Source organism: Crinia signifera, chromosome 9, assembly GCF_055691185.1.
Source record: "Crinia signifera chromosome 9, ASM5569118v1, whole genome shotgun sequence".
NCBI classification, from domain to species: domain Eukaryota; kingdom Metazoa; phylum Chordata; class Amphibia; order Anura; family Myobatrachidae; genus Crinia; species Crinia signifera.
This window is the reverse complement of record NC_139225.1, coordinates 107321218-107346543: the sequence shown is the minus strand read 5'-3', so window position 1 is coordinate 107346543 and position 25326 is coordinate 107321218. Positions and strand designations below refer to the sequence as shown.

Genomic DNA, 25326 nt, shown 5'->3' with positions numbered 1-25326 from the left:
TTGCTTTTGCTGATGGGATGATTCTCAGTTGTGGGGTGTGCGTGCACCAACGCGTTTCGGCATTACATGCCGAAACGCTTTGGTACACGCACACCCCACAACCGAGAATCATCCCATCAGCAAAAGCAACATCAATTGACGAATATTCAGCCGAAACGCGTTGGTGCACGCACACCCCACAACCGAGAATCATCCCATCAGCAAAAGCAACATCAATTGAAGAACATTCAATAACCGAGTCTCCTCCGCAAAGGAGTCGAGCGCACACACTCCATAGACGTGACCCCGGGCATCAGCACTGTTCTCGCGAGAACAGACACCTGGAAGTCACGGCTCTCTGAGTGTCAGTGGAGCCACAAAGAGAACAAGGACGGCCAGAGGACGCTGCGGCTGCAGCCTCCACGGAGGGGACAGCGTACACATCCACATCCCCCGGGGCCTGAGAGAACCATCACCCACGCTCAGGTCAGGACTGACCTAGGGTGAAACGGACCTATATCGAGAGGCATCAAAAGAAGCACAGACCACGGTAAGAAGCAGTGCAGCGGGACGCCGCTCACTGCTTACACCACCCATTGACTATTCCCACAGGTACCACCCAAAGACTTGAGCACCACAGTACCGATGCTCACAAGCAGCACAGCTGCATAAACATCACAAGACCCTGAGAGACATAAGCCAATTGGTTTATGGTAGAAAGGGGTCCGTTGATCCCCCGATCCCCTGAGGGGCTCTCAGTTGTCTTATTGTGTGCACCAAAGACTCTGTTACCACACCCCCAACAAAGCCATCCGATATTGTTATTTCATTTATCAATAAACAGCATTTATTCAAAAACTGGCATATCCCCATTGATTGCATTAGACAGACACACACAGGGGCAGCGCTCAAGCCCACCCATTGTTCCGTACACATCCCAGCATGCCTTGCCTTAGTTTAGCATTCCCTAATAACAAAACTGTGGTAAGGCATGAAAGGATTTGTAGTTTCATAACAGCTGGAAGGCCATAGTTTGGACATGCCTGATCTAGGCGCAAGGAGAACGTACAGACGCTGTGTGGTATGCGGTCACTTGGTAGACAATGTCTAGGTCAACAGTCAAAAGGTGGACCACTGATGGTCAACAGTTACTAGGTTGACACCTTGAAATGGTCGACATGCCCAAGGTTGACGTTGACAAAAAGGTCGAAATATAAAAGTTCAACAGTTTTTCAAATTTAAAAAAAAAAATAATCAAAATTGTGTTTTTTTCATACTTTACTATCCAAGTGGGCATAGAGTAAGCATATTCTAGTGTGCCAAACGCAGCGAGTCATTGTGCCTGAAGCAAAATGAAATGGATTGTTCTGACTAGGTTAATCTCCATCCACTGCTGAAGTATGATTTCTGGGGTCCCTACCAATAAACCGGTCAATATACCATACCTGTGATATTATTAAATTGTATACTGTATAAATACTACATACCCCTCATGTGATAATCACACTGTAGTCGCCCCAGTTCCCATTTTGTAGCACAGTGAAACCACAGATCACATATGCCACAGGTCCCCCACAGCGGTGGGAGGGGGTCCCCCCTTGTGTGGAGGCACCTTGGCGACTGCCCCGGCTACTAAATTTTTATTCAGGCACTGCATCCACCAGTTAGCCTGGACTATGGAGTCACATGGTGACCTCTGAGCAATCTATTGATATATAGAATGTAACAAATAAAAAATTGACCAACCTTAGATGAGACAATTCTGTTATCGCAGAATTTAGGTGCAATATAGGCATCGGTTTCTGAAGCTTGGCGATGTCCAACATACACAGTACGTGTTCCCACACGGTTTTCTTCTCCGGGACACTGTGAGACACAAGAAGACTTGAATGAAGTCACAGAATCCTCAATTTAATGCAATCATCCATTAGGGAACACTTATGTAATATTACATTCATTGCCAAATATTAATTTTGCAGTTTCCCCTCCTGGATAAGAGCGCGTTCCCGATACATTAGGCACCGCAGCAATAATGAGTGCACAGCACTGGCTTATTCCGGGACACAAGATGTGTTGAGGAATTATTGGAGCAGTTCCATTTAGGAAATTGCTGGAGGAGGTTGGGTTGTTTAACATGTTTATCTCATCCTTCTGTGTCAGCAAGGACAGTGCAGTCTGCTTTATCTGACAAGAAGAACTCTCAGGACAATACGAGGGCTCTGGGGGAACATATGACAATTGGTCCAAGCCCTGCTTACAACTTGTGACAACACAAACACACATATACTCACAAAGGCTTCCAATAGTATATGGACTTCAAGTAAATAAGACTTATTTTCCCCTTATACTAATTATATGCCAAGGTTGAACACGAACATAATATTACAAGTTTTCAGTGCTCAGTAATTGCTGTGGTCTAAATTTTAATTAGCATTTAACACTGAACCAGATGTCTACACAGTGGAGATAGTCAGTAGGGTTGGCACTTTTTGTGAACCCCCCTCCCAACAAAATAAAAATAAATAAAAGTAAATATATAATATCTACAAATCAATCTCTCCCTCTTTTTATACCAGTTATGTGAGGCCTCTATTGATGACAATTTAGCTTGCCAATTCTACGAACCAATGATTGCTGCACAGAACAGGAGAGAATTGAATCAAATCCATGAGAATGCAGAACTCTATCAGTGCAGTGGAAACGAGCAGCATCACTTGGGAAGGAAGTGTATGTAGCCATTTAGGAGTGATGCAGATATAGCTGAAAACCTGTTTGAGCAGTTGCGCAAGTTCATCCCATTCGCCTGGAGGCAAGTTGGAATTTGCCTCCGGGCGAAAAGGTGCGACAATGGCAAGTGGGTCTGGGTCAGACTTAGCAGTCTGCTGCATGAATCAGCATCCCATCTCACAGTCCAGCAGCAGCGGTGGGTGCACTGTTGCTTGCTGAAGCACAGGCTGAGCGGTACCACACAGGAGACATCTTGTCCCCATTTGCAGGGCTCCCGGGACAGAGCCAATGAACTCCATTGTAAGAGCTGTGGTTACACTTGGATCCTGCTGTGATCCAGCAGGTGCCCCTTAAGGGCTTGGAGCCCGGAGACAGGTGACTCCATTGTCTCTGGGAGTTACGCCCCTGCGTGAGTTTGAGTGACTTCACACAGTGCATGCTCAAGAACAGACCACAAAGGAAGCTGCAGATACCTATGAATTTACACTTACAGCACTGACTGTGTGTTCACAGCAATATGTGTATAACACTACATACAGATGCATATACACATTTTCTTGTACGAGTAATACAAGAGGAACGAATGTTTGGTTTGCATCAAGCACTTTGTGAGATGAAACAATATTTACGAGAGTGCAGCACGCAAATGTACTAAACCACACCAGTGAGGTGCGCTATTTTGCAGTCGGATCAATTAATTGCTGCTGCCTATCCATACACCGGGATTCCCTGACATCAATGATACAGGATAGGAGTAGGCAACGCAACAAATACATGCTTACTAGTTTTGCCAAGTAGGGTTCTCAAATGAAATGACAAATATATAGAAAGCATCGTGCTTGCTAAATATCCCCATATATACATCCAAAAACAAATGTGTAGTACGTTATACATGATTCATTTACTTGGTTAGAGTGCTGCAGCTTGTTGTGGATTATGACCGTGATCTATAAAATAACAGAAGCAGGGACAGGAGGATAATTGCTCTAGATCGAGCTCTGCTATGAATTCAGTACATTTACCCAGCTTATTACTCATTTATGAAAGACTCACGTCACAAACACCATAGAAAGAGGCTCCCCGGACAGTTTCCATCTGTCACGGTTACCCTATCATGGAAAACGATGAGTATTAGGCAGCAAAATGAAGACAGAAGTATGTGGAGGCTGGAACCTCTAATCCACCCAGACAAAAGCATGCGTTCTTGTGAAATGGAAGCTCTTCAGCACCTTTTGCAGGATAAGTGGAAAAAAAGTGTACAACGCGTGAAGGCAAACATCCGTAAGGTTGACAATGATTATCTGGCATATTCAGAGTTCTATTTCTGGGTATTACTAGGTACTGGCCTCTGGCAATGGATAACAAGTATGATGTGTAAGATCAAGGACTAAATTAAACTTTGCTTGCAGTAGTTCTACAGTTGCGGTGTTGGTGAAACAGAAAATATACAAAGATCCGTGAAAACGCATAAGCTAGAACACATATAGGCCCTTATTCTGGTTCACTCGCAAAGTCAAATTGCTTCTCAAATGGACAAAACCATGTGCACTGCAGGGGGGGCAGATGTAACTTGTGCAGATAGAATTAGATTTGGGTGGGGTTTTACTTCAAAGTGAGATTTATATTGCAGTGTAAAAAATAAAGCAGTCAGTATTTTCCCTGCACAGAAACATGGTGCACATGGTATTGTCCATTTGAGAAGGAATTTGACTTTGCAAGTGAACCAGAATACGGGCCACAACGTGTGCCCACAAATTCCAAACTCCATTATTAAAGGGGCACTTAAACCTACTATTTGTATTAACTACTGGGCATACATATACTGTATAACAAAAACGTATGCTGTGTGCAGCTTAATATCATTCATAAAACAGCTGAAATGTTAACATTTAATTTTTAATTTAAATTAATTAAAAAAAATGTCTATGACCATGAAATATGTCCAAAACCTTTATGGATATCAATAATCATTAATAATTAAAAAAAAATGTAATTATATTTTTATATTGAAGCAAAACCTATAGAACTCAAGTAAAGCAGAAACTGGAGGTGAAAAAAAATAACGCACTGTACAGGTTGGTACATTCCTATACTAAGTGCTCAGCTTTTGGTCTCTTCTCTTATAACTGTTAAGTCTCCTCCTGGCCACTGCCAGCTGAGCTGATTCTCTGATACAAGAAACCAATGTCTCCTGGTGATTCCTGGTGAGTTGGCTCTCCATTAAGATATATGTGTATGTGTTACTATCATGTAGCCCAATCATATGGCCCAGAATGGGTACGGTTGTCATCCAGTGTAGGGACCTCCAGTAGCACAAGCCTTGACATTGGCCTGCAGGCTTACCATATTTTTTTCAAATATATGTAATTATGATCTCGGAATCACCTACTGCTGTGTGGTTTTACAAATCTTAATGCTTATGTCATGTGCTGGGGGGGGGTATTCTGTTTTGTATGTCTTTCTAGTCTAGAACAACCCCCTTCCTTTCAGCACCTGAGGGGTATTACTAATTTCTTTAAGCAGCTTAGATTTAAAAAAACAACAACAATGCTGTCACTGGCTATACCAGCGGCTGTTCCTTTAACCCCTTCGGTGGTATGGTTTTTTTTAGGGAGCGCTCCCCACAGGGCGAGTTTTTTCTGGGGAGCGCTCCCTAAAAAAAAACCCAGCACTGTAACCCCAGCTGTTACCCGGCCCTGTCCCCGGCGTGACGTTACAAGGTCACGCCGCACACAGCCTGGGGCAGAAGGCAGGGCCCGGCAGCCGCTGAAACTGAGTGCAGCGCTGATTTCAGTGCTCAGTTCAGTGGCGCTGCCTGGCAGGAGAGAGCGCTGGGGTTTGGAGAATAACCCGGAGGGCCACTGAAGAGGTAAATGAACCATATTGCTCCATATTTCAAATACTAATAGATTATGGAGCAGATATATCAACCCTTCAAATCATTGACTTAGTACATTGACTTAGTACATACTAAATGATATGCAGAAGCTCTTTGATTGCTATGGGAATCTTCTCCACTTGCCCCCTTTAGAAAGATTGATACATATGTTCCTCGGCTTCTAGAGAAAGATTGATGCATCTGTTTCTTCGGCTTGTAGTAATAAAATGTTATTCATATTGCACTTTCCTCCCAAGAGGGTTAACATTGTGTATTTAAATAAGGACCCAAAGTAAGCCTATCAGAAAAGATAACTAATTGTAGTCACAAATCCAAACTTTCACATCTAATCCTTAATGACCTGGCTTCCTCCTACTTTCAGCTAACTACAGTATAACAATCAGAGGCCAGAGTGCTGCTGCTACAGAGCACTGAAAGGAAAGCCCCCAGCACAACCATTGGCAGCTTCCTCTAATCAGCTGTGCTACAGGCTGCGGAAATGCAGAGATTTTACAGTTCAGTTTGCATCCAGCTCTGCGGTTGTTGCCTGTCTGCTAGACCTATGGGGCATACACATGGGGCGATTCCTAAGCGGGTCGTTCTATGGATGGCCATCATTGTGGTCGCCATCAGTGTATGGGGCCTTTATTACTGTAGTTTGACTGACCCTTCCTACTGCTCTTCTGCCTCTACATAGAATGGAGATAACATACTCAGATTATGGACCTAGATATGCTGCACCATCCACTACAATAGGAGGCTGAAACAGGTGCAACTTCGGCAGAGTCTGGGTATCACAGGCCGTCATCTAAACATGACACACCTATGCAAGTAGGAAATATGAGCAATACACAGTATCCGGTCAGTATGCGGACAGTCAGAATTGTAGGTTGATGTGTAACATGTCAAAATAATAAATACATTGTTAGCTGACATTGGGCATGTTGACTGTAATGTGATGGCAATAAAACATTTCTCTGCTATTTTAGTTCTGTAAATAGAGAGCAAAAAAGCTGTGTCGACATTTTGGGGGCAATTCAATTGCTTTACCCCACAGCGATGACTAGGGGGTGCAAAATAGAGCAATACAATCGTTGCTTCATTTAGCCATGAAGGCAACACTGATTTTAGCACTATTGTTTGGGTGTCGAAAACTAAAAGACTAAACACAATATAATGTAGACATAATGGACATGTCGACAATAGAACCATGTTGATAAAGATATATATATATATATATATATCCATGTTGTATATATAATTCATTTATTTCTAAGTAGTCTGATGTTGTGTGCATTACTGCAGATAGGTCAGTGAATTCACAAGCCAAAGTCTGGACTGTGGACTTTGGACAAAGGCAACTTTTCAATATCGTTTTGTCGTGGAGTTATTTATTTTTTTTTTTTTTTACTGAAGGTGCATAAAAGATCAATTAAAATAACAAACAATGTAGTACGCTAACCACCATATGACTGCATAGAGGTAAATGTGGAAATGCCAGAACTCAGTAGGCACCAAATAACGATTTTTTTAAAGAAATAACACCGTTCTGACCAACAAGGAAAGATAAACCAGACAAATCCCAATAGTTAACAAATTCAATTCTTCCTGCAGGTTTAACTAGGTTTTAAAAAAACTTACTTTATGCTGCAGCTGAATAAAAATATCCCACATCCAGTGCTGACAATGTATTTAAAACAGATGTGAGGGGTGTTGTTTTTGGACCCCAAGTCAAAAGCTGCAGCGGTTAGCTGCGCCTATGTTCGAAGCAGCTAAAAAGGCTGAACCCTCCCGAAATAAAAACTTGGAAGGCAAGAAGTGTACAGTATTTAAAACTATTACATATACACATGCTGTTACTGTAAACAGATTTTCAGAAGCAGTCATAAAACTAACAACTCAATCCCCAAATGTGGTATACAAAACAAAGAATGGCTTAAAATGAACACAAACTGTGCTGTATAGGAATAGAAGTGGGGCGCTTGGAGCACTGGGTACCAATGAATGAATGAATCAATATTAAAATAACATTTTTACATACTGACATACACCATGAAACATGTAATATAACTTCACTTCCCGGGGAATGATTAAGAGCTCTCTATGGCCCTTATTCTGGTTGACTTGCTTGGGCGCGGATTCACTCACTTTGTGAATGGTTAGCAGGCGCCACCCATTCGCACACCGGGTTTCTTCGTCTGGGACACGAATGTATGTTTTACATAAACAACCATTCGCATGCCAATGGGAACCTCCCCCATCTTTCGATGGTTGCGACCATTGAATGATGGGAAAGGCACACGCATATGAGACAACTCGTACATATAAAACGAAGAAATGCAGTGATATGGGCGGGCAGCTGACATCGGTTATGTCAGCTGTGCGCCCCCCGCATTACCATATGTACGTCCAGCGTTTGCTTAGGAATGCCCATTAAATGCTAGGCGTGTGCATATGCTAACGCACCTGGCCAGCATCCCATGGCCCTCTCTGTCCCCCACTCGAAAGGCATTGTATGCACATGCGCAGAAATGCAGCTGTGCATGCGCATATGCGAAACATCGGTCCCCCTTGCAAATACGCAAAAGAGCGAATCAACCAGAATAAGGGCCTATATATACGTAGTAAGTTATACCCCTTTCAGACCGCACTTATTACCGGGTAAAATGCCATTTTTTTTTACCGTTTCAAAACTGTAATATGTGCGGTGTGAAAGGTCTCTTTTAAATTTACCGGTTCAAGAAAACAGGTAATTCAAATCAGTTAAAAAGCAGGGTCCTACCTGCTGTTTCAGTGTCCCTGTGTAATGTGATGGGACAAAACGGCATTGAAACTGTAATACCCTTTCAGACCGCACTTAAACGGGTAATATACCATTTAAGATATGCGGCGTGAAAGGGGTTAAGGCTGTCTGACCCATTTTTTAAACGTTTTAAGTTACCAGGTCATTGCCGTTTTTGCGGTGTGAAAGCAGTAGAATTTTAAAGGTACCAGCGAGTTATAGGTCGGCCTAATCCTCCTTAATGAGAGATAAATGTGTCCAATTTTCAAACAAATAAAGCTCAGTATAATAGTTTCAGTAGATTCTAATTTAATCTATGTGGATCAATCACGTCAAATTTGCACTTTTAAAATATTACATTAAGCTCTTTGTGATATCCATTTCAATATCCAAGACAGCCTACTTTATGTTACTCATTTGTCCTATTCAGATAGTACTTGTCCTATACTGTGTAAACTGTAATGGTATATGCAAACGGTGAGATTATGGCTAATGGACAATTTTGGACTATCCGCTTATGGATTATCGCCCGTACTAGCGATTTTCGCAAGGGTGGACGGCTTTCCATAGCACGATGCTTTGGAAAGCCGTCCACCTGTTGCTAATCTGCTGTTAATACCAGCAGACAAGCGGCAGTGGCCGGCGATGATGCAGAATCGCGCATCAGCGTTCATCGCCGGGCCATACACACTGGGCGTCTTTGGAGCTGAAAGCAGCTCCAACTGTAAAAGTGAGCTGCTTTGAGCTCAAAATCGCCCAGTGTGTATAGGCCTTTAGACTATCTTGGTATATGGCTCTAGGCCAAATACATTGTACTGGCGACATGGTTAAGATAGACTTGCCTGCACAGTCTATTTAGCCACGCAATACAGATGTCGCGGGGCTGCGCCTTGGAATTGCATGTGGCTATAGACTGTGCCATTTTGACTAACTTGCTATGCGATTTTGACTATATAGTCCAAACTGATAGCCAAATCGCACTGTGTGTACACAGCTTAAATCAGTTTTACTTATTTATATACTGTGTAACTGTGCGCTGTTGATCCCTTGTGGCGCTATATAAATAAAGGATATTTAAAATTAATAAAAAATTATTCAAATGAGTAATACAGAAGTCCTGCTGTTATCTCTTACAGCAAAGTTGTAGCTTACTGATAAAAGGAAGCAGCCGTCACTCACAGCTGGTAAGGAGCATGTTGTCTGCATGGGAAGTGTGTGCAGTGTCCTCACTGCAGTTGCTTTCGGAATGGATTATAAAACGTATGGAGGAACCAATTGCCATTCCTAACAATGGCATCTGCAGAACATGATATAGACCTATGCAAGAAGCTTATAGTGCCACAAATGCTAACATACTAGCTTATCCACCGCGCCTATCGGGATGTAACAATATACCGGTAAGTGATTTCATAATGAAACCTGTAACATAAATTAATAATAATAAACAAATAACATGTGACCCATTTTTAAGGTCACTCTTCATGATGTCAGTATCAGAAAGAGAAATTTGTAACAAAATAAAAACTTCCCGATATTGGGTCACATATTTAACACTGATCTTAAAACATTGTTATTAAGTTCGACTATACAATGCAGCAGGTTTGTGGCTATAAAAACAAACATAAGAATAGTTTAAAAACTTGTAGACCTTGTTCTGCTTTTAGTATTTTTAAGGATTATAGCTGTGCAATTAGCCAAAATGTTAACAAAAATGAAGAAAAATCCAGCCTTACCCATAATGCCCACAATCTAAACCAAGATTCATCATCATTTGTTGCTGCCTGCATTTCAACCAAAACAATGCCCACGATTGAAGTTCCTCAGCAGAGCAGTACAGTAATTCGGCTGCTAGCTGGCGGTCTAGAATCCTGACTGGACAAAGGTCACCAGAAGAATTTGTACAGAGTTAACCATAACACAAAGCCAACAAAAAGCAGAACAAGATGCAAACATTAATGAAATCATTGTGGGATAAAGCCGTTAACCAAAACTCACACTCCAAGCACCAATTCTGCTTGAGCCCTTATTTCTCTATGAAAGAAACATTCCTGAGAAATAGTATTTGCCCTTTACATTACACCTGCCACCTATAATAGGGAGTTAACAAAATCTTCATGAGAATGTGTCCATTGAATTTAATGAGAGCCTTCAAAGTCTGACGCAAGAATGAAGGCAGCAGTTTTGCAAGCTCAACAAATGATCTATGATAACACAAACTAGCAATTCATAAGCCCCGATTACATCACAGGGGCACAGAGGGTGAAAGGGTTCTGTACTTCCGAGATATCGCTTGTTCTTTGTATATGTATAGCCTGCATATGGAAATACCATAAAGTATAATTTATTAAATAAACAATTAAGCAAATGTGAGTCAGTATTGTATTGTCAATAAGGAAATAATTTTATCTTAACTGATTCAGTAAGCTGCAAGTCACTTCAGGTAACTACAGAGAGGAACAAGGTCCTATGGGAATAGTTAAGGCCCATACATACTGAGTTGATAGCCGCTCAGGTTTACTTGTTTGAGCTGCTTTTAGCTCAACAGCCGCCCAGTGTGTATGGGGCAGCGATGAACGGCGAGCACTGATGTGCACTCCCGCATCATCGCTGGCCCGGCCGCTCATCTGCTGGTATTACCAGTATTACCAGCAGAGGAGTGACAGGGTGGATGTCTTTTTCCATAGCCTCCTGCTATGGAAAGACATCCACCCTGAGGAAGACAGAAATAAAAATTGCTAAAACTGATGAAATCTCTGTGTGAAGTGTAACCAAATCTGACTTTAAAACAACATATTTTCGCCTTTTAGGGCAATTCCAATAAAAAGTGGATATGGTTTACATCTATTACATATCCGTTACGTTATGTGTGTGCCATATATAAGAAACTATTAATAAATAAATGACTTTCCTGCAAATTGTACTAAAACAATCTGTGTGGTTTATACTATGTTAAAAAAAAAGTATGGAATAAATATCAGACATTAAGGTGCCTCCAAACTGAACAATTTGAAGGACAAATGTGGGTGTTCCCGAACAATCGTTCCGTGCATTGTTAAAGATGTGGGTACCTGCCGATGGTTAACGAAGGTCTATGATCTTCCATGCATGCAAGAAGATCATAGACCAGGGCTGGGCAATTGCGGCCCTCCAGATGTTGATGAACTACACATCCCAGCATGCCTTGCATCAGTTTCAGCATGGCCACATAGCAAAACTAATGCAAAGCATCCTGGGATGTGTAGTTCATTAACATCTGGAGGGCCGGTGTTGCCCAGCCCTGTCATAGACCAATCTTTTGGGAATTGTATCAAATTGTTCCATGTGTACATACCATAAATGATTTGATGCCCTTGTGAACAATGTCAGATAGCTTCAAGCATCGTTCCATGTGTATGCACCTTTACATTTAAATGTATTATTATTTACAACAACAGAGGTTTTTACACACTTCATATGTGTATTCACCAGTGGTAAAATGTACTCCTCTATGTGCATTTTATATTTGAAGTAATCTAGATGTTTATCACAAACATTGTAACTAAAGGCCCATACACACATTGTAACTTTGAGCTGAAAGCCGCTCAAAACAGAAAATTTGAACGGCATTCAGCTCAAAGCCACCCAGTGTGCATGGCCCGGCGATGAGCGCTGCTGCGCGCTCCGGCATCATTGCCGGGAAAGCCGCTCATCTGCAGGTACTACCCGCAGATGAGCGTCTTTGAGGACGGCTTTGCATAGCGCTGCGCTATGCAAAGCGGTCTTCCCCCCCGCTGACGGCGCCGGGCAGGGGGAAAGCCGCTCAGTGTGTATGCACTGAGCGGCATTCCCCCGAACGATTATATCGATCGTCGCTGTCCGTAATCACCCAGTGTGTATGGACCTTTAGAGTTATTGAGGCAGCACGGATGGTGTAATGGTTAGCATTACTGCCTCACAGCGCTGAGGTCATGGGTTTGATTCCCACCATGGCCCTAACTGTGCGGAGTTTGTATATTTTCCCCGTACTTGCCTGGGTTTTCCTCGCCGAATATGTGTGTGCTATAAAAGAAACTGTTAATAAATAAATAAATATCTATCTGTTACTTTGGAATTGACCTTGTGCACTCCAAGGCTGTTAGTGATGAAAGGCCTATCTATTTTTATTTCAGCAGATACAGTTTTGAGCTAAATAAAAGGAAGGAAGGAATAGATGTTTATGGTGTAAAGATCTATAAACAGGATAGCTAGCATCCAACACACCAGCAACAAAAGGTTTATACAACAGAAAAACATGTAATCATTGTTCATGTATCAAAACACTTTTTTTTAGCAACATGTAGCAGTTAGCAAAAGGTTGAAGGTGACCAAAGCCACAATCTGCTGTAGACTGTGCTATAAGTCTATACTCATCCACTACACACAAATTAAATGCTACTCAACAATATAATGTACATCAGCCCATGACAGAGAAAATAATTAGTTCTACAAAATATTATAAAATGTATAAAAACCATCTCTAAAAGGCTTGGCACGCACTTAGCTGATGGCGCCACTCTCCAAAAGCCCCAGTGATGGTGCCACCAATTTTGGTATGCATACACACCTAAGGGAGGCCCATAGGCAACGGGGGATTTTGAGCTGAACGGAGGTCAGTTTTGTGGTCTGAGCTGCTAATCAGCTCAAAAGCTGCCAAGTGTGCACGGCCAGTGCTGAGCCCTGATGATGCGGGAGCGAGCATCAGGGCTCTGGTATTACCATCAGATGAGTGACTGGGTGGACGGCTTTCCATAGCATCCTGCTATGGAAAGTCATTCACCCCCAGGACAATCACTTAGACAGGCAATTTGCCCCATCTTTGCCCATACATGCTGGGCAAAATCCAATCAGATGCATGATATGCCCGACCAGACATCACAATTTGACATGCTTTTCAATCTGCCCGCCCAGTTGCAATGTAATTGTTGGTGGTTTCTATGGGCATCATAATAGGCCGGTCAGTCACTTGTACACACAGGCAGATGTGCCAATATATCAGCATCTGACACGCTGCAAGGCCAATGTAATAGGTTTGCGTACAACACCAAAAAAACAAACAACCTCTAATGCAAATCTAAAATAAGGACTGGCTTATATTGTATCTACTATTAAATTAATATAGCATTATATAAACTAGAATTTTTTTCAAAGTATACAAATACATCCAACAACAAAATAAAAGTTCAGCACAACAAACCTGTATGCAAAGAGAAGAGTACAATTTAGTGCTATGTATGGCAAGTGTTTAGGAATAGAAAGACACAGTCCATCACCTGTAGTAACTTCCTCACACACAGACATGGCCCATCCCCTCCACCAGCAGTGAGATGGGATTGTCAACACAATAGAGTTAATTCATCTGAAATAGTTATATACTGTACCCACATGCTCATGTCATGTTACCCACTATCTTGCCCCCGCTTGTTTTTACTGGGGCAACTAAGGTTCTTTGTTAGACCTAATACCTCTTTCACACCAGAAAATGCAGGGATATTCCCGGGAATATTGTCCCTGGATGATGCAGGAACATTCCCGGGTTGGCCCCTTTCACATGGGCTAGTCCCTGCATTTTTTGGTGTGCGAAGGGGGCAGGAGGAGCCTGTTAGGAGGCGGTGGGAATTACTCACCCTGGTTGCTGGTCCTCAATTCGGGTGGGGATCCACACAGGCGGGTGCAGATGACGCAGCTCTCCGGCGTCAGCGAGGGCACTGGAGAGCTGCGTCAACTTCATCCACCGCTGTCATGTCATTTGCACCCGCTGCCTGTGTGGATCCCCGGCCTGACAGCACACCGAGGACCGGCAACGCGGGTAAGTACCCCCTAGCCCTTACACATTGGCCAGGTCCTCGGCTCCATAGCAGGATTGAAATCCCGTCAATTTCTGGGATTTTGGCCCGGGAATCTTTCACACCTGTGCTTGTCATGGGCCCAACCCGGGAAATTTGGCTGGTGTGAAAGGGGTATAAGAAGCACTAAGCAATAAAAACAAAATGGGCTTGGTGTACGTTGTACAATGGCGTCTTCGTGCCAACCTATGCATGTGCCTAGTCGGCTGACCCTGCAAGTACAGCCAAACTCTACTGCAATCTTTACCCTGGTCTTGGTGGAGGACTGCAGGCTTTCACAGAAGACATACAGCAAATATATCTGACATGGGACTATCTAAGTAGAATAAAAAATGACTACGTAGAAGGCATATCTGTTACACGGCTATCACATGCAGCATTCAGGGGGATCAGGTGCCAATGAGTGTGTACTAGCAATGAAGCGATAACACACCTGTATGCATTAGGATGTATAGTAGGGCGTGTGCACAGACTAGAGCCAAGTTATAGATCTGTCCTGCGAGTATTTGTCATAGTGCGATCGCAGGGACATGCAGCACAGTGCGAGGAGGAATACAGCATGCCAAGGCTGGTGTCTGAGAGGAGAGGGTTCTGGATACAATCTGGCTCAGCTTGTCGGGTCTGTAGTACATTCAGACACTGTAGGCCTGCACCCAGAGGTAAGTGGCATACACAGATACTCACATTGTTCTGGTACTATGGCCAAGTGAGAACCAGTCACTCTGTCCAGACCACTAATATGGGTATGCATTTGCAGTCAAGGTGTGAATGTATACAACAATAGATTTAGGGATGGGGAACCTTTGGCCCTCCAGCTGCTGTTGGAACTACACATGCAAGAGTGCATCCAAGAGTTCTAGAATGGCCAAATAGCAAAACTGTAGCAGATCATGCTGGGTACACATGTATTGCAGATTGTCACACTGTCGCTCTGCTTCATTTCAGCCCATTTCACTATAGGAACCAAAGCTCTGTGTGTAGAGCCACCTTAGGTCTGTGCCACATTACTTATATCCTTCCTATTCTCATATAGCCCAACAACACTGAAACTTGGTGCACCCTAGAGAACGAAGCACGCACTCCCTGCTCTGCGTGCATCTTCCAGCACAGCATGATATACAGTCCTCCTGGCATGCCTTATTGATCTGTTTGTCAGATAACAACAGGCCTTGACTGGATGAACTGTATATTAATGAACCCAAAAAGCCCAGAGGTTGCTTTGCTGGTTACAGAATGCAGCTCCGTCTCCTTATAATTTGCTAGCTATAATTTCTATATTAGAGTTGAAGGAAGAATAAAAGGACGAGTCCTTTCCTAGAACAATAATGCACTCAGACTGTAGCCTCATCAATAGTAGAAGTGAATACATTCAGAGAGACTATAAAATCTCCCATTACGCGCTGAATACGAGAGGTAGGAGAAAGAATAACATATGACTTGCAGCTTTGAAGGGAAGAAAGGCGCATTTAATTGCTATGTTTCCATTTTATGTTTCGGAAAATACCAATAAAAATGCAGCACTGAGAGACTAATTACAGGTTGTTCATATACAATGAACCTGGATTATGCAACAGGATACCACATGCAGATATTGTACAAATGATGTACGTGACAAAGGAGCACTTCCACTTAGGGAGATACCGAATAAAGACCCAGGGACACTGTAGGGTCGGCCATGTTCTCATAGGGGTATGTTCAAAGCGCTTCTCGACACTGCCCACCCCGCCACTGCAGGGTAACCCCCACCCCCCCGGGCACTCAACGTGTGCCTGGCACCTGCTGCCACCCCTCACCAGTTTTTGTGTTTTTATTCTCCTGCCCCAGCAGCACCCCGGGAGACTTTAAATGAGATAAATCGCATGTAAAGAAGGTGCCCATGTGAAATAGAACTCCCATTTTAGTAAATGTCCCCGTCTGTCAGCCATCCGGATATCATACATTGGTATCTGCTTGAGTACTGTAGACTTAAGGCCGCCATCCACTTATGCAAAGCACTTTTCATGTGATTCCAACTATTTGATGTGACAAATCACATGAAAAGTGTTAACTTTGCATGACATGCCCTTGCTGAGATTGCATCCGATCTATTGTATGCGTAAGGACAGCATCTGCAGTATTGTATGCAATCCTGCTGCCATGGAAGTTGGCAGGGTACCGCATACGATTCCTCCCACTAGTGGATGGGAGCCTTAGAGTCCATATTAGAGTAATCTATTACTGCAACAAACCATAGATATAATATAATTTATACATATTATTACTATGGCAGTGACAGGAATGAAGAAAAGCTATTTCTATAATCTGTACACGCAGGGCCGAGCAGCCTTTATTGCTGTAAATCGGGATGAGCAGCATCGGAACATGCGGCTATTAGTGGGGCAAGAAGTTCACTACAAACTGGTAGTGAGCCATAATTTGCCAACTGCTGACAAAGGAGGACAATAACACGCAGTAACGTAAATAGGTTACATGCATATTTAGCTGTCAATGTTGCATATTAGATCAACTCTGTACTTCAGGTTTAGTAGTATTTAACGTTAGTCCTACTGGGGTCAGGAAACTTGGGGTTATTGGAGAGCTATTTAAATACAGTATTTTATGGATGTGGAAGGAATTCTAAATCATAAATACTTTGTGTTTAAATGAAAGATCATTATCTTAAAATCTGTGAAATATTCTTTATATCCCTATACTTAGTTCAGGCCCAGAGTGTATGCACAACGATGAAGATGGGGGGGGGGGGGGGGGATTTTTGGGCTGTAAATCCCAGTGTATACACACAGCAATTTACGCAATTTTTCCCGGGGTGGACGGATTTCCATAGCAGGACACTATGGAAAGCCGTCCACCCCATCACTCGTGTGTGGTTATACCAGCAGATGAGTGGTACCGGCCGGTGATGATGTGGGCGCGCGCATCAGCGCTCACCGCCGGGACAAACACACTGGGTGGCCTTTGAGCTAAAAAGCAGCTCAAACGGTTAAACTGAGCGGGTTTCAGCTCAAAATCTCCCAGTGTGTATGGGCCTTAAGCCATGCAATTCAAAAGATAGCTGACTCAACATGGAATAGCACAGTAAAAGCCCATACACGCTGGGTGATGTTAAGCTGAATGCCAATCAAACTTGGTGTTTTGAGCGGCTTTCAGCTCAAAGCCGCCCAGTGTGTATGGCCCGGCGATGTGGTCATCGCTGTCCATTCACGCTGGGCATAATCACCCAGTTGTAGTGTTCCCGCTAGGCTGTTTTAGCGGGGCGCTGCGCCCTGCCCGATTTTTAAAGGGCAAAACGCGCCCTGCCCCTCTAGCAGCGCCCCACTAAATCAGCCTGCAGTCTGTCCCGCCGTAGTGCCCGGGCCGTCGCATCGCTGAAGGGGGCTTGCCCGGCCATGGCTACGTCCCGGCAGCTCAGTGACGTAGTCATGGCCGGGCAAGCCCCCTTCAGCGATGCGGCGGCCTGGGCACGCCTCCTTTGGTGATGCGGCGGCCCGGGCACGCCCCCTGTAGTGACGCGGCGGCCCGGGCACGCCCCCTGTAGTGACGCGGCGGCCCGGGCACGCCTCCTGTAGTGATGCATTGGCCAACATAATTAATCTGCACATCACTTCTCTGTGCTACAGGAAACTAGACCTCAGACGTTTGGGGAAGCATTACCTATGGCACCATCACCCACCGTCTGAGACCAATTTCAGGGAGTGCAGCTTGGACTCACTTTAAGACCATTAAATCTAATGGTATTGCAACCTGAAAGCAATAGCCTTCAGGCATCTTGAAATGTCTTGGGGTACAAGACTGGGTGGTCCCTTATTACATTTGCTCTTTACCTCAGCCTTGTATCCACGCTCAGGGTCCTCCAGAACAGGCGACAATTATCCCTAACATTAATCTAAACCCCAATACAAAAATTGGGGAGATTTGTTGAGTGTTCTGAGCAATACTATGTGCCAGCGCTGTGTGCTGAGCGATCTGTCAGGGCCAGTGTTCTCTGGTGAGAACACTGGGGGGTTATTTTGGTTCACTCTTTCTGACAAGCTTCTTCTTAGATGGGCAAAACCATGTGCACTGCAGGTGGGGCAGATGCAACTTGTGCAGAGAGAATTAGATTTGGGTGGGGTTTTACTTCAAAGTGACAACTGTATTGCAGTGTAAAAATAAAACAGCCAGTATTTACCCAGCGCAGAAACAAAATAACTCACTATAATCAATTTCTCTCTGCACATTTTACATCTGCCCCCCTGCAGTGCACATGGTTTTGTCCATCTAAGAAGGATTTTGTCAGAAAGAGTGAACCAAAATAACCCCCACTGTCCCTGACCGGTGATTAACTAGATTTATCCAGCATGTTGGATGTTAATCATCGCCGGGCGATAGCGACGTTCGGGGCAATGCATCACTATCTCTATGCCCCCTACACTATAAGGAGCGATGCAGAGGCATTTCACTTAGCATATACCTTGAAAATGCGCCGTGTGTAGGTCCCATTATGTGCACAGCTCCAATCTTGAGACTTCTTTTTTTTTTTACCCTTTATATTTTCATGGTCAGTTAAGTAATTAGTTACTAAAGGGTCCCCTGTTTATCAAAACTCATATGATCAGACACGGAAAGTAATGTTACTGTAATTGGCACGTGCAGGATTTAAAACAATAATTAACAATTCAACATAGGCCTATCTTCTCAATTAGAAAAGAACTTGAGCACAAAAGTCAAGGTTTACCAAAAAGGAAGAAAGGTTTTAAATATTAACAAACAACAACAACAAAAAATGAGTCAGGTCAGAATTACAATGCTAAAAACAAAGGCAGGCTAATGATCAGATCTGGTAATTAACACAGAGCAGTACTCTAGCACCAGATGACACAGAATTATGTTCTAATCAGCTTGATGGTGATTTAGTAAATGCAGCAACACTTACCAACTGTGTAATTTACTGTCATTCCTTATGCGACAGACTTCTCAGCATAGTGTGCCGCACAGATGAACACTGCATTGTGCAGGACAGTCATGGCTAGATTAGGGTTTTGGGATATGCTACCATCTAAAGCCTAAAGCTGCACATATACTGGTGCGATTTTGGAAAATTACACCAGATTCAGACGTTTTGGACTAGAAATTGGGTAAATTCTGCCAAAATTGCATACGTTTGAAATCCCATCCAATCCAATGCGCGGCCCCATGCTCATTGGGAGATTAAACTTGCTACACATAAAATTAATCCTATGTGCAGCAGGTAGTGCACATCATGGGTGATTCTTAGCACCCGCGATGTATCGCATCCATTTTGCCTGGCAAAAAACATGCGATAACTCGTATGTACAAAATGGCACATCAAGTGAAACTGCCGTGCAAGTTAAAGGGAAATAATATTAATTGTGCATTTCCAATTCTTAAGGCCCCCATACATTGGTCCGACTTATCTGAGGCACAAGTCGGACCAATGTATGGGGGCTTTACTGAACAATTAATATTATCATGTACATTGTGGGGAAGATGAAAAGATGAATGCCGTTAAGCCCTGACCTAGTAAAAGATATCCCCTAGTAAAAGGTATACCTCAGAAAGCCTTGACGGAGCAATATATATTTTACTATATCACCTAGTGCAGGCATGTCCAAACTATGGCCCTCCAGCTGTTGTGAAACTACAAGTCCCATCATGCCTTGCCACAGTTTTGCTATAAGGGAACGACAAAACTATGGCAAGGCATGCTGGGATGTGTAGTTTTATAAAAGCTGGAGGGCCACAGTTTGGACATGCCTGCTTTAGTGTGTATGGGGCTTTAGTGTTGGGGTGAACACAGGGAGCCAAAAGAGTGATTGTCTATGTAGGCAGAAGGCATGCACATTCCCAAAAAGGGGGCCTGGACACTGGGAGAGGGGTCATAGTCACTGTAGGGAGCATTTCCAGAGAGGTAAACTTATAGAAGACGAAGGAAAGAATACTTCCTCTCAAAAACACCGCTATAATTGGTTCAAAAGGAGGAGATGGGCATCAAAAACACAGACCGGGTTGAAACGCATTGGTAGGATGTCAGGTAGGATGCACAATACACCGAACGGAGCAGAATCCTGCGTGCTGCCCAGGCTTACACTTGTATTGCCTGTTTGAACTGTTACTCTTATGTAGGGTACACACCAGGACGACCCGCTCACGATGCATATCGTGAGCGGGTCGTCAGTGTCTCGTCCGACCCGCTCACGGTGACGCGGGGGGCACGACCGATCCGATGGCGACCCGCACCCGGGTGTATGGTCGTCATTGAGATCCTACCTGCAGCAGGTAGGATCTCAATAACGACCGACCGACCCGCGGGACCGCGCATCGGATCGGTATCGGTCCACACCAGGACAGAAAAGGGCCCAATCAGAACACAATCTACATCCAATTGATCGGAATTGGATCTAGATTGTGGGGATAGGGCCCTAGTCGTCCTGGTGTGTACCCAGTTCATTTCCATCCGGTAATTATCCCCAGAGCATTCTGCATACATGACACGTATTGTTCGTATGTGCCTGTCTATATTTTATTCTTGGATATCTCATGCTGCGACTATGTTGATTTTATCCTTAACTGTTTTGCCATTGTGTTTTTGTGTATCATTGTGAAAGATTAAAACTGTTATACGCTATGGTACCCCTATGTTTTCATTACATGTGCTGCTAATGTGAAACTTGAACGTGGAAGAAAAAAAGGGTGTGTGATGCGCAACTCCTCCATTTGAACCAATTATAGTGGTATTTGTGAGGGGAAGTATTATTTCCTTCTTCGGTACTTGTGTATTATCACGGCGCCCAATTTAATGTAAATCGCATACGATATTGCATATACGATTTAGTGGCCAATTTGCGGCCGAGTCGACCCGCGATGCGATTTAGCGGCCGATTTTTTGCCGATTTCAGCCATTTCCTGCCGATTTGCAAGCTATAACATCCTTGCACACCCCCACTATCCAAGTCAGCCCGAAGCGTGGCGAGTGGACATGGTACACGTCCTCCCGACCTGTTCATACCCCCACTATCCACGTCAGCGTGGAGTTGAATTTATAAAGCCCGAGGCGTTGGCGAGCACAGCGAGCCCCGCGTATTACTTTACATGTATTCCGCGTCCCCTCGCCACGCTTCGGGCTCGGTGGCTCGCTGCGCCCCCACACTATCTAACATCAACTCCACGCCGACGTGGATAGTGGGGGTATGAAAAAGGTCAGAAGACGCGTCACGCTGCGGGTTGCCGTTGATAGTGGGGGTGGCGTTGACAATGGGGGTGCATTTAACATTGTAAGCACCCATCAGAGTGCTTGTACAATTCAAAATCGCATGCCACTATATTGCATGCGATGCAGTACGATAAACATCGTGGGCGCCGTGATAATACACAAGTACCAAATGAACTCCACGCCGACGTGGATAGTGGGGGTATGAAGAGGTCAGGAGGACGCGTCGGGCTGACTTGGATAGTTGGGGGTGTGCAATAATGGAATAGCATGAAAATCGACCGAAAAACGCAGAAAATCGGCCGCTAAATCGCATCAGATTTTTGCATGCGATTTGCGGACGATTTCGCGGGGCGCCGTGGTAATACACAAGTACCCCTTCTTCTTACATAAGCGCTGGCGAAAGATATTTCCACATGTTCTAATAGTTTACTGTCTTGCATTTAGGTGCTGAAGAACACCCTAGGAAATATTTTTTCTCAGCTGCTGGTGCACACTGTGGTGTATATACTTCCATACATTTTCATAGACTTACAGAGGCACCACATTCATTCATCCTGTTGTTAAGTGCTAAAACGCAACTTCCTCACCCACAGGACGCTGATACCTGCGGGTGGGGAAAGCACCTGGTAGTTCGTTTCATCAGCAGCCCTCTATAAGGACGGGAACACTAATGAATATACCTTCTATATACAGAGCCATTTGTTTCGCTACTTGTTCTGTTGGACTGCTGCCATCCATACACTTGGGTTCATAGCCTATATTATCAGTGCACATATGCACCAGGCCTATTCAAGATGCAAAAGATCGGTCAGACAACAGGTGTAATTATGCGTACGCATAACAGCCCAGACTGGTGTATACACAACAGAGAGGGTAGAGGAGTTACTAGAGTGGCAGTCGGACATGCTATAGAACAGAGCACATTTCATACCTACACTTATGCCTGAAGAGACTTAACTGGTTGCAATGGGAAGTTCTCATGTATCCAAGGTGTTGTGAGGGAGCGTCAGCACAACTGCGAGCTAAGCAAAGATGCCATAGGTGTAAGGGTGCAGCTGCTATGGGACCCAGAACTGAAGGGGGCCCATCTTTAAAAGGTATATGTGCTATATACATTTATCAGTTGCTAAATAGGGAGCCCTTACAAAGTTTTGCTATGGGGCCTACGAATGTCTAGTTATGCCCCTGCCGAGGTAGATGTAAATAGAGAAACGTCGGTTTCCAGGCATATCATTGCACCTAGTACAGGGAGATTTATGACAACAAATCTCAGGCCAGAGAGCATTGATCAGCATGCCGAGTACACAGAGCAGGGATTGGCATGCTGACAGCACAGAAGACGTTCATGCAGTCATATAAACACACAAACGCCGATAAACACCTTACTCACTGTCCCTTACACCAATGCATTATCCAAGAGACTGTCTTATAGCATATATATATATATATATATATATATGCAGAAAATTAGAAGCCAGCACATCAAGAAATAAATGAAAAAGAGTCTTTATGTAGAAAAAAAATTTCAAATTGATTTTCAAAAGGAAGCGGCAGACACATCTAAAAAAGTGTACAATGTCCACAAAAAGGTTACCATAACCAGCAAGAGTGAATACATGTTGGTCTGCCTGCAGGGTCACTGATGCCCGACGGCCGTTTCGATGCTTTCACACCGTCCTCAGGAGCATATATATATATATATATATATATATATATATATATATATATATATATATATATATATATATATATATATATATATATATATATATATATATATATATATTCATTTGGATTCTGTTTTTAATGCCCATTGTTGAATTAAAAAACATAGAGGTGGGGAGATATGGGCCTGATTCAGAACCGCACTGAGTATGCATACAAGATGGCAATAAGCATCTCTGCGAATCTACACCTATTCAGACTCATATTTCTTCTTTTAGAATAATGAGCGTAACTCGGCACCAACTGGGTATTCTCATGTAGGCAAAATTGGAATGAAGGGAAGGAGGTACTAAGCTTTGGAGAGTGATAAAGTGGAGAGAGAGATACCAGCCAATCAGCAACTGCCATGTTACAGGCTGTGGTTGAAGAGTTATCGGTCAGCATTTTAGTGTTCATTCTAGCACCCGCTATCTTTGAAAATCCATGCAGTTGCTCTTCCCTGCCTGGGGTGTCGCTGTCTGCTGTAGTGCTTCTAGCACAGTGTGGTCTGTATATCAGCACTGGTATGCAAACCAGAAACACCACAGCAGACAGTGACACCCCAGGCAGGGAACAGGAACTGCATGGGTTTTCAAAGATAGCGGGTGCTAGAATGAACACTAGCATTTTATCTCACACTGGGGCAGATGTATCATAGCAGCGCTTATCGCGCCGCTATGATACTTCCTGCTTCGCCTCAATAGCGAGGCGAAGCAGGAAGGGACATCGACAAGATGTATTAACATCTTGTCTGCCGAAGCGGGGGAGCGTTAACTCCCCCCTTCAGCGATGTCCCTTTCTGGAGATAGCGCATCAGTTAATACTGATGCGCTATCTCCTGTCCCCCGGCCGGCCGCACTGGGCATGCGCGGGATCTCGCTGTTCACGCGAGATCCCCAGCGCAGCCCACAGCTGACAGCAGGGACAGCGCTGTCCCTGCTGTTTAGATAGGGCTTCGCCAGCCTGATGCTGGCGAAGCCAAAGCAGGCTTCGTGCGGAACGGTCAGCGATGCTGACCGTTCATACATTCGGCCTGCTATCATTTTGATAGCAGCGCCGATATGGACAGGGGCGCATAGCGCCCCTGTCCATTATCGCATCCCGGCCACATCATACATGGGGGAGAAGCGGTATCAGTGCACATAACGTGCGCTGATACCCCTTCTCCACCATAACGACACATCATACATCTGCCCCAATGAGGCTTAATACATCTGGCCAGGAAGTGTTGTGGCCATGTAGGTGGAGTTGTATTTTTGTTATGCTACCTTAATCTAAGCTTCCACTTACAGATGCAGCACAGTATATCTTCATATATATCTTTATATATATAATGGGGTCAAAGGGTGGCACACCTACTGAGGTATTATAATCATGGTGCCTGGTCCATAACGCAAGCTGAGAGCTTCCATGCTAATATATATATATATATAGGTAATGGGAGACCGGCACTCACGAATGCGCCGCAGCGCTTGTAGAAGCTGTACTTGGCTGGGTGCCCTCACTGAAGTAGTAGATATATCGGTGGGGTGGTGCGGCACTCTCAGCAAAAGAAGGACGCGGTACACTTGAATCTGGCACCAGATTCAAGTGTACCGCGTCCTTCTTTTGCTGAGAGTGCCGCACCACCCCACCGATATATCTACTACTTCAGTGAGGGCACCCAGCCAAGTACAGCTTCTACAAGCGCTGCGGCGCATTCGTGAGTGCCGGTCTCCCATTACCTATATATATATATATATATATATATATATATATATATATTATTATATATATATTGCCAATCAATCTATTCAAGTGATTAGCCTTTACAGCCACTGAATATACAGGTACACCACCGATACCTGTAACATACTATACAGCAGGTATAAGCAGCCTCAGAAACAACTAACTAGTGCTGAAGCAGGAGTCACAAATATGGCCTGCTCAACAAATTCTCAAATAGCAAAGCCCTACTGAATGCAACCGTTGCTGTTAACATAAAGCCAGCCGATCTCATGAGACATTGCAAATCTGTTTGGAGAATGCACATAACACAGTCATGGGATGTTAGAACACAACCTAAGCCTATTGGGCAATACACACACATCAGCAAGGCCTTCAGTAACTTTTAGTCTACATAATATCCTGTCTCTTACAGAAGTAAAGTGTTTATAAAAGAGGATGTTTTAGATGATAATTCATG

At 43.9% G+C, this 25326-nt stretch overlaps 1 protein-coding gene across 7 annotated transcripts in view; it reads right to left on the bottom strand.

The window, feature by feature from the left end:
• ATP11C (ATPase phospholipid transporting 11C (ATP11C blood group)) overlaps positions 1–25326 on the bottom strand; it is a 151855-nt gene that overhangs the window by 107807 nt on the left and 18722 nt on the right. For 4 of the 7 annotated variants that reach the window (XR_014460722.1, XM_083159461.1, XM_083159464.1 and 1 more), the window contains exons 1-2: positions 10100–10232; positions 1726–1845 (exon numbers count right to left, since the gene is read on the bottom strand). Coding sequence is in view for 6 of the 7 variants with exons in the window: in XM_083159461.1 (XP_083015587.1) it covers positions 1726–1845; positions 10100–10153 (174 nt within the window). In the remaining variant the exon portion in view is untranslated. Of the gene's footprint in view, positions 1–1725; positions 1846–1931; positions 2053–10099; positions 10234–25326 lie in introns of those variants that run through there. The other 3 variants (XM_083159466.1, XM_083159465.1, XM_083159462.1) reach the window with 3 other exon arrangements.